This window comes from Sinocyclocheilus grahami, unplaced genomic scaffold, assembly GCF_001515645.1.
Source record: "Sinocyclocheilus grahami isolate Dianchi unplaced genomic scaffold, SAMN03320097.WGS_v1.1 scaffold1293.1, whole genome shotgun sequence".
Classification (NCBI taxonomy): domain Eukaryota; kingdom Metazoa; phylum Chordata; class Actinopteri; order Cypriniformes; family Cyprinidae; genus Sinocyclocheilus; species Sinocyclocheilus grahami.
In genome coordinates this window covers 205,695-216,700 of record NW_015506472.1, presented here as the reverse complement: position 1 = coordinate 216,700, position 11,006 = coordinate 205,695, and the positions used below count along the sequence as shown (strand labels likewise).

Sequence of the window (11,006 nt, the reverse complement as noted above, 5' to 3'; positions counted from 1 at the left end):
AGTAAATGAACATACTTTCCAGAAGGCCAACAATTCACTAAAAATGATTGGTCTTATGAAGTATTCTAATTTGTTGAGATAGTGAATTGGTGGGTTTTTGTGAAATGTGAGCCAAAATCATCCCAATTAAAAGAACCAAAGACTTAAACTACTTCAGTCTGTGTGCATAGAATTTATTTAATACACGAGTTTCACAATTTGAGTTGAGTTACTAAAATAAATGAACTTTTCCATGACATTCTAATTTATTGAGATGCACCTGTATATACTGTGCAGTGAACTGTAGTATTATTATATACAATTATAGTATTTATTCATGTTGTGAATTTGCATCTCTTTCTAGTTGTATATTTTCATTATTTCATTTTAATTTTAGCTTGTGATTTTGTTGCATTTTCTTTTTTTTTGGCTCGCTATAACATATATAATTTTCTACATTAAAAAAGCTCCAATGTTTAATATATATATATATATATAAACATTGCAATATCACAAGTGGAGGGAAAGAAATAGGAAGAAAAAAATAAGCATGCCATTAAAGCATATTTTCATTTCTTGTATATATATTACTGTTTTGTTGTTGTTTTATTTTTGCATTGAAATGCAAATTAAATATATATATATATATATATATATATATATATATATATATATTAAAACCTGACAATACTTATAAATATTAAAATATATACAAACATTAAAACCTGACAATACTTGTTGGTGTATGTGTTTATGCACTAACATTGCAATATTGTTGATGGACATGCTTTTCGAGAGGTTGCTGCTGTGGAAGGGCATAATACTGTTGGGTCGTCTGGACGGGACAATCACAGAATGTTCCTCTGGAGAAAAGATAGCAGACCAGGGCCGTTCCCGCTGTGTGGATGCTGCACACAAAATCACATGCAACATTAGGATCAGCTGACATGAAAAAATAAGAATATAAAAAAGAGAAAGAAAGCCAACAAACCCACATTTTGTTCGTAGAGTGACGACAGGCATAGTGGTGGACTCTGGTATAGCAAACTGTTGTTTATGAAACAGAAAAAAGGAAGAGATTTGAAACAGAACACAATGCAAACACTTTTCTTGATGTGTAACAAAGGATACGGTACATTTAAAAAAAAAAAAAAAAACAAGAAAAAAAAACTCAAACCTTCATTCTGCTTTTGGGACAAACCGGGACGTTTTCTTTACAACTCTTGTGAACTCTCACATTGCAATCTGCAAAAAACACGTCAATAGAAAACATTAGGAAAGTACTCATTTGCAATTCACTTCTTTAATAAAGATGCTACATTCCAGATGCTGTAAGCATATAGTATTAAGCTGCATTCACACTAGCAGCGACTTTTGTATTTTGTATTTGCTCATAAGAAATCTTTGAAGGACTTCCACATTTACGCTCTGTTTCCAAACAGTTCAAATGACAAATAAATGCATACTCTGAAAGCGCTCCACAAGACGTGTGATTATATTACTGGATGCTCGAAATTGAATGGGAGAATGCACGTTTTAAACAGCTTATTGTACAGGTAAGTTAATCGCCGTTCTAATCTAATGCGCTGCTTCACTGTAATGCTCGCACTAATGCATTCATATTAATGTAATCTTTACTGTGCTACTTTATCTGTATCTGATTTAGAATGAGCAGAAATCTGTGAGAAATATAACGACCCAAAGACTAAAGAACTGATAAAAAAAGCTGTTATAGGAGCAACAGTCATGTAGGCAGCGCTGTGTCATATGCCATAGCTGTGCACAAGGTGTTTATCACAGCTCCAGACTTATTTGTTCATTAATGACGTCATCAGCGACTAGTCGACTTCGACTCAACTTTCATCACATAAAAGTCGACTTCAAAAAATCAGAAGTCGTTTAACCCTTAGTACATACAAACAAAAATGAATGAGAAACAGAGCCTACTTTCTTCCATTGCGTATGTTTATCTATGGCTGAGAAGAGAACGATCACATGAGCTCTACAGTCTTCTTTCCTATTGGCTGTCGCTCCCAAAAGTTGCTCTTCATTTGCATAAAGTTGAAGGATTCTGAACTTTGTCGCGTCGCTGGACACGCCCCATCGCATCGCTGTCGCTCGGTGGAAATCGCCAACTCTCCATTGAAATGAATGGGATTGTGTCGCTTTGTTGCGTGTCACTTGTAGTGAGAACGGAGCTTTATATTTCAGTTTTGCCACCCAAGCATAAACACAGCTTTTTCTCTTTGCAAAGATTTCACCTCTATGACCAAACACAAGGTTTTAATATAGTTTAACGCAAGTAATTGTGTTGGCTATTCTTGCTCTTGGTCAAAGTGGTAAAGACAGTAGGCTTAGGAATTCCTTCCAGTCAGGAAACTCCAACCACACAATTTAAATGCGACGACCATGCCAACAAGCTCAAGAAATACACATCTGTCCTAAAGATCAAAACTCTGACCACACTGATCATGTTATCAGATGGATCCTGGAGAAAATACTGTATTCATAAACACAGCAACACTTTCAAACCCAAAAGAGAACGAATTACATATGATCTGAATCAACTATACAGTATATTTTCCTTGTTTAGTATTCATACTTATTATAAAAAATAATTAAAGGGGTCATATGACGATGCTAAAAATAACATTATTTTGTGTTTGGTGTAATGCAATGTGTTTACGCAGTTTAAGGTTAAAAAACACATTATTTTCCACAAACTGTACATTATTGTTTCTCCTCTATGCCCCGCTTTTCTGAAATGCGTCGATTTTTACAAAGCTCATCGGTCTGAAAAGCGAGGAGTGCTCTGATTGGCTAGTGCGTTGTGATTGGCCGAATACCTCAAGCATGTGACGGAACTGTTACGTCCCTTACCATATTTGGAAGCACACAGCATCTCCATGACAACAATACTACAGCGAGAATAAAAGTTACACCTTCTTTCTTTGCGTATACATTAGGGCGGTGTTATGCAAATCTTCCCACACAGTGACGTAGACATGTGGGGGTGTGTTTAAACTAGGCGTTTTAGGAGGGTGTGGACAAGTCTTAACTTTAATAAAGAATATCTCTTTGGGTTTGAGAATTTAGTCTTTGTGACATTACGGATCTTATCTATTCACGAACAGCTTGTTACACTCCAAAGAGAAAGCAAAACAAGAAATCGCGTCATAGGACCGCTTTAAAATAATTGCCTTTACGATTTATAATTTATTTATTTATTATTTTTATATAGATGTATTGGTTGGGATATAAGCCTATGGACAGATGCTAAAATAAATTAGATGAGAACTTACAGGAATTTTATACACATAAATATGAATATGCGATTAAAATATAAAACAAACAAAGAGGGGGAAGAAACAATACAAAAAAAGACTTCTCCCTGAATGAACAGGATTTTCTCTTCAGCAGCTCCATGAGGAAGTGAATGATGTTACCAGAACTGCTTCCTATTTTTAAGCAAAGAGTCTTTTGAAATATATCTTGAAATCTTTAAATCACCCTTCACTTTGAAAAATGTTTTTGTATTCCATTTTCATACTAATAAGCAAAAATCATTTCTATTGTCTATACATTCTGCACATGATTCTGTGTTTTTTCCTGTTAAATAAAGATTATGAAAGGATATACCCACTAAAATCTAGTATTAGGGAGTAAATAACAAAAACGGCGTTAATACCAGGTGTGCATGTACTGAAACCCTCAATGATGAAGTGCTTCTTACTTGTGCAGTTGACAGTATCTTTAGTGTTGAGGGTTTTGTTGCATTGCTGGCACAAAGCTGGATGCAGCGAGTTTGACGTGCTGAACACGTGTCCATTCACTGATTTCTTCTCTCTCTCTTTGGCCTCTCGGTCTTTCTCCCGATTCTTTTCCTTTTCTTTTTCCTGCGCCAGAAGAAGTATAAGAAATATTACAACAGGTGACAGCCGTTAACACCTAGAGCTCAAATATGCCAAGCACCGTAATTGGCACGTCAGTTTAAACCCAATAACTTGAATTGCTCGTAATTTTCTTTAATGGCATTTCTGCAAACTAATTTACTGCACCACCCTGTCTTCATGCTCCAAAACAAGGTGCTTGTTTGCCATTATTAAATTTACAGGACTTGAGCACCCCAGATTGGAGCTAATAAGTATGCTATGCAAAAAAATGACCTGAGTGGGCACACCTGCTTGTTTGTGCAATATTGTAAAAAATGAAAAAAGGTGAAACGTCATTTCAAACTGAGGGCATGTTCATTGTGATGCAGAGAGTCGTGCACAAACATCCTCTCAATTGTTGTCAAGTTCTCCTGTAACAAAGTTCAGCTTCCTACTTGTAAATACAGGCCCCAAGTTACGCAACTGTATAGAAACGACCATTTTTGGTAATAAAAAGTCAAAGAAACAAATATCATCTTGCTTATTTTAAACATGAAATATTAATTTCTATTATGCACCATAAATCAAAAACACCACCGTCAACAATGTGTCAGTTGTGGATGAAATGCACTAAATAGATAATTACTATGACAAATAAACACTGGAGTCCAATGTTAGGCAACTAAGGAGTTAACCATTTCGGAAAATGTGAACATCTAGAGGTGAGAAGAGAGAAAAAAAAAAAAAGCACACACACAAAACAAACCACAACAAAAGTCAACAGGGCAATTCATCGCCCTCCTCAATCGAGGCAGTGTCTGATATTCGGCCTACCTCTTCTCCCTTCAAGCTCCTTATCCTCTGATAGCGGCCCTGCACCTCGCAAAACTTTCTATATAACATTACTGTAGGAGGCAGACCCTTTGCAAGACTCTCGACCGAGACAAGAAGTTCAGCAGGCAACTAAGGAGTTAACCATTTCGGAAAATGTGAACATCTAGAGGTGAGAAGAGAGAAAAAAAAAAAAAGCACACACACAAAACAAACCACAACAAAAGTCAACAGGGCAATTCATCGCCCTCCTCAATCGAGGCAGTGTCTGATATTCGGCCTACCTCTTCTCCCTTCAAGCTCCTTATCCTCTGATAGCGGCCCTGCACCTCGCAAAACTTTCTATACAACATTACTGTAGGAGGCAGACCCTTTGCAAGACTCTCGACCGAGACAAGAAGTTCAGTATCACCTCACATTCAGGAGGAAGTGATCCAACTCGAGCTGGGAGGTGCTGTGACTCTAACTTCCTTTTTTTTATTGCACTGTCGTTGCTGCTCTCAGAACGGCAAAGTGTAAAAACAGCCTTATGAAAACATTTCTAGACACTAAGAAGCCTTTCAGGGTATAAACTGAATGTTTAAAGTGTATTTAACTCCAAAGTTCCTGTATGATGCAAAGGGATTGATTTTAACGTTTCATTTTACATTGCAGAAAATGTGAAAACACATGTGAAACTAGGCCGATAACATCTTGAAATCAGAGTCCTGAATGGCTTTTGGGAAGTTCAGAGTATTAATAGGAGGCCAATTCAGAAATTATATTTGTAAAGTAGCCTAAAAATGTATATATATATATATATATATATATAAATTAACATATAAAATATTATTTTGAATATTTATTACTTTTGTGCCCCACTGCACATTATGTCTCTGCAGCTTGTAAATAAAGTACTGGCCCTTTAAAAGGGTAAAATGCTGAGCTAACAGTAAAGGTTGAAAGATTATTGTGCCTCCTCTTCCTGTCTTATTTCCTCTAGTGCTCAGAAAGAACCTGACACAATATACTTCTTCATTCATTTGAGTAAATTCCTGTCTTTCAGTTGATTGACAAGGTGATAATTCGCACCCAGTCATCAGTATGCATAAAACAGATGATCTAATCTACATTCTTGGTAGAGAGGAAATGACCTGGAAAAAAAGTTGACCATAAAAGTCGACTTACTCTGGCTTTCTTGTACATTTTGTTCTTCAAGTAGCTGAACGTCCGGCTCACTTTGGTGGTACTTTTTTCAAAATCTCCTCTTAAAGGTCCAGGTTCCTCCTCTGTGATGCTAAAAAAAAAGACAAGATATAAAGGCATGAATTACTGTGCTTCCAGTGTTTCCAGAAATGTCAATATGAAATGAGCCAAAATATTAATAGGCGTCTTACCTGTATCCCATTGAACTGGTGGTACTGGTGAATGACGTCATGCCTACAAGCACAATGATGGAGTCATATTAGCATCACCAACAACAAACAGCCTCCATCCCCCCATGGTAGAGCCTGATTTACGTACACATGCAAAACCGGCTTTTTGCAAAAAGAGTTAGTGCTTGGTCAAGCAATTTGGAGAACGCTGTATTAAATAGTTAAATTCACCAAAATAAAATAAAATGTTTATATATTTTTTTTAATAAAAAAAAATGTCTACATGAGTGGTTTTGTCTGCTCTAATTCATTTTTATATTATTATAAATATTTCTTTTAAAATGCAATTAATAATAGTAATAGTTTAAAATAAAATAAAATGTTTGCATGAGTGGTTTTGTCTGCTCTAATAATTCATTTTTATATTATTATAAATATTTATTTTAAAATGCAATTAATAATAGTAATAGTTAATAGTAATAAAATAAAATAAAATTTTTACATGAGTGGTTTTGTCTGCTCTAATAATATTTTTTTATATGATTATAAATATTTATTTTAAAATGCAATCAATAATAGTAAAATAAAGTAAAATAAAATATGTTTACATGAGTGGTTTTGTCTGCTCTAATAATACATTTTTTATGTGATTATAAATATTTATTTTAAAATGCAATTAATATTAGTAATAGTTAATAGCAATAAAATAAAATAAAATAGCTCTCAAACTCCAAAAACAAGTCCCATTAGAGCTGGGTGACATAGCTAAAAATCTCTCTCTCAATATTTTGACAATATTTATACTGTATATATTGATATTTTTACTTTGCCTCTCAAAAATGTAAAAGGGTCATTTTTTGCCCCCCATGATAAGACATGATCTCGATAGAACAGCTACTGTTAAAAAGTACAACGTTACACAATTTCCCCTAATTTTATATAGTCCGCAAAGATATTGTGATAATATGGCTAATGCATCACCCAGCCTTAAGTACCATAAAAGTAGTTCATAGACATCTTCTGAAGCTATACAGTACGTTTAGTGATGCACCAAAATTATTTATTTTTTTTACCAAAACTGAAATTAATGTTTTCATGAAAACGTAAACTAAAAATACAATGTTGGTCATTAAATTTAGGTAATTAGGTAAATGAACTCAATGTTTTTCAGGGTGTCATGTTCTCATTAAGTGATCAATTAAACCAGCCTCTCAATATTTCAGCTGAACAATTTGTACATATTGCACATCTAGCATTATTTTTGATTGTGTAAAAATGCGTCTACACAGCTGACATGTTGTAGCGTATCCAAGCTGTGTACATGAAACAGACGCCGTTACAATCAAAATGCGTCAATGAAGAAATGCTAATTAAACAGCACTGTTTTGGTCAATAATTTCAGCCGAAACTAAAAATTTGTTTTGATGGCATATTTTTTGGTTGCTGAAATTTTATACATATAACAACACACTTTTATTATATGGAGGAAAAGACTGACATTTTTTAATTTATTAACTAAGGGGAAATAAATTTGAAAAATTATATATATTATTAAATTTGATATAATATGAAACACCAAGTTTCAATAAGACATTTTGAAAGCTATGCTGGATTTCCATTATTCCTTATTTCTAAATATGTGGCTTAGTAACCCAAAAACACAGTTGAAAAGCGTTCCAGAAAATGTATTGGTCTATATGAGGGACAGGTTTCAAAGGTGGCTAGCATATTTCATCTCTGTCTACATCTACTGTGCTGTGAATCACAGGACATCATCTAGGGACGAGACGCTGGAGGTTACTATGCTGAGGATGCTATTATCCTGAAGATCCTACTGCAACTTACTTATGATGTCCTCCTCATCACTAGATGAAGAGCTGACAGTAAAGACAGTTTTAGATTTGGGGAGGAGCGGTGAGAGGTTGAAGGTAAAAGAGATCTGCCTCTTTCGCCGAATCCTTCCTATCGCAGGGCGGCCGCATCGGGGATGGAAAAGTCAGAGCAAGTACTTATTAAAGCAGATGATTTAGGGCCTGAGAAATGGGTGGAGGACGACTAACACAAACCAGATGAGGAAAACTAAATTATGTTATACTGGTACCACCTGTAGTCGTACAACCTCTGCAACAAAGAATTCATACGAAAAATCTGGTATTCTGAGAGAAAAAGATGTTTCTAGCACAGAATCTGTTATATTATCGATCTACAGAAGCCAGAAACTGGAAATAAAGCAGCTTTACTGACCATCCATGTCCCGTTGGCTGATGGAAAGCATAGAGACTGATTTTGTGAGGGGGAGAGTCACAGATGGACCGCTGTGTCTGAACTGATGGTACTTCCTCGGTTTCTGAAATCACAAACTCAGATGCTCAGTGCTTAAGTTAAGTACACGGAAACATACTGCACACTCTACTTTTTCCACCTAAAGTGCTTTCAGGAAAACGGAGCGCTAAGAATTATGCATTGTTTTTTGCTCAGGTTGTTTTTTATGTTGGCTTCAAGAACCCTTTCAAACGGTTCGTGTATTTTAACCCAAATGTCACGATTCGGAGACTCTGGTCTTACCTGTCCACCTGGACTGCTGCATTCTCCCAAATCAGACTCGGGACCTTCTTCTGTGAGAGACATCAGTGAGCCCCTCTCCTCACTCTCCTGCCTCTGAACCCCTCGCTGATCCTGGGATGGACCTCCGGACTGCGGTATCCAGCGTTTGCCATCCTCAATCCCTGCTGCTAGACCCTCCAAACTATAACTACAACAGAACACATCACAAAAGAGCTCAGTCATGCTAAGAAAGAAAAAAAATATAGAAAAATAAATAAATAAAATTTATTAAAAAAAGAAAAAATAAAGAAATATAAAAAAAATAATCTAAATGATTATAAATTAACAAATAAATTAAAATACAATTAATTATAATAAACAATCAAATTAAAAAATACAAAATTTATAAAAATTGCGTATAAAAACAAAATAAAAGAAAGAAACAACTTTGAAAGCCGTCTTTTTTAAAGTGACAAATAAAAGCAAAGCTGTGCAGCAGTACATACTGTTTTGTACTTGTTGATCATCATTTCTAATATTTCCAAAACTATCTGGAGAACTCTGGACGTTCACACAACCTGCAGCATTGACCGTGTATCTCACCCTCACTATTTTTTAAATCAATTCAAAATAAATGTGTTGTTTACATGGTTTCTTTTTCACCCAAAAAGGCATACACATGTGTCTGTGTGCGGTGTACTACTGACCAACCAGATGCAAAATATGCAAAGCGGATGTTCATATTGCACTCCACCCAACACCGATGTATCCACACTAAAAATGCATTACAACTTATTTATTATACAATATAATAACTTTTAGAAAATAACTAATGATGTGCAGCTACTTAAATACTGAAATAAAATTAAAGAACTTCTTGGGAAGTCATCAAAAATTACTAAAAGTGCAGTATCAAAATGTAGTTGGGTGGTTTGAGACTATGCAAAGCTAACAGGTTTGGGCTATTTCTTTAAAGTCTAGTATTTGAAAATAGTGAATTTCACCAACAGAATGGCTGCTGACATCAAGACCTTACATTAGAAGCAATGCTATATACAAAACACAAGCTCAAAGCAGCACAGTGAAGCACAATAGCAAACCAAGGCAAACTGAGAAGTGTTTTGGGATGCTAATATATACGTGAGCATGTATTCCATATTCAAACCTCAAAATAAATTAAAAAAAAACTAACTTACCTAAGAGAAATAAAAAGCAAAATCACACTCTAAGATTATATATATATATATATATATAGATAGTCGCTACAATTTTTCCAAATCTGGAAATAAGATCACAATTATTTTTAACCCCTAAATAAATAAAAATGTAATAGTTAAAAAAAACACTACACTGTACACAAGTGAAAATGTTGATTATTTCTTACTGATCTGACATTCAAAAATGACTTTAAATGCTGTAACCTACAGTAGTCATGTCAAATCAGTCATATTAAATACTATTTTACATTTCAGTGCAACAATCTGAAGCAGGTTTGTTACAAACATCCTCTTACCTGACATTCGGACCGGTTACGAGAACAACAATATTAGTCATCATGTAACGACAACAATAACAAAAAACTACAACAAAAATCTATTCAGCAATAAGCAGCTCCTCTAAGTAACTCGGCAGCAACACATCTAACTTTTAAAAGCCATAATTTCTCGAAGCTTTACCCAGGCTGACTGAAGCAGCACAGAATAAGGCCTAAACAAACGTTTCACTTTGCTCTGGCAAACAGGTAATGCAAATGATGATGCAAAAGCTCTTTGTGCTAGTCAGAGGGGTTGGCTCTCCGGTTGGATTTACAGGAAGCTTGCACACAACGCAGTACCTGATGAGCTCTCTAATTTCTTCCAGCTCTCGACAGGGTTCACTGGGGCACCAGCTCAAACTGACCAAAAAAAGGGGGCGCCAGTGGGCACAAACCAGTTAGAGGGGTAATAGAATGAAAAATTAGCATTTATTCAGTGAATAGTTTGTTGAAAGATACTGGATAGATTATTACACTCAAATAGAGCACAACAGTAGGGTTCCAGAAGTTAAAATCCTATTCATTATATATATATATATATATATATTTATATTAGTGCTGTGAAATGATTAATCGCATCCAAAATAAAAGTTTTTGTTTACATAATATATGTGTATAGTGTGTACATTAATTATGTATATATAAATAAAAACACATGCATGCACATATTTAAGAAAAATATGTAATGTTTATACATTAAATATATTTATTATAAATATATAAATGTATATATTTTCAAAATATTTACTGCATGTCTGTATTTTTATGTATGCATAATAAATATGCACAGTGCACACACACATATATTATGTAAACAAAAACTTTTTGGGATGCGATTATTCGCGATTAATAATTTCACAGCACTATTATTTATATATATATATATATATA

At 34.6% G+C, this 11,006-nt stretch overlaps 1 protein-coding gene across 1 annotated transcript in view; it reads right to left on the bottom strand.

Moving 5' to 3' along the window:
• The window catches only part of LOC107568913 (A-kinase anchor protein 13-like), an 84,148-nt gene that overhangs the window by 13,882 nt on the left and 59,260 nt on the right, over window positions 1-11,006 (bottom strand). Inside the window, exons 14-23 of the mRNA XM_016254909.1 lie at window positions 10,416-10,475; window positions 8,603-8,789; window positions 8,282-8,384; window positions 7,883-7,999; window positions 6,059-6,101; window positions 5,850-5,958; window positions 3,713-3,875; window positions 1,157-1,224; window positions 975-1,026; window positions 743-887 (exon numbers count right to left, since the gene is read on the bottom strand). Of these exons, the coding sequence (XP_016110395.1) occupies window positions 743-887; window positions 975-1,026; window positions 1,157-1,224; window positions 3,713-3,875; window positions 5,850-5,958; window positions 6,059-6,101; window positions 7,883-7,999; window positions 8,282-8,384; window positions 8,603-8,789; window positions 10,416-10,475 (1,047 nt within the window). The remainder of the gene's footprint in view (window positions 1-742; window positions 888-974; window positions 1,027-1,156; window positions 1,225-3,712; window positions 3,876-5,849; window positions 5,959-6,058; window positions 6,102-7,882; window positions 8,000-8,281; window positions 8,385-8,602; window positions 8,790-10,415; window positions 10,476-11,006) is intronic.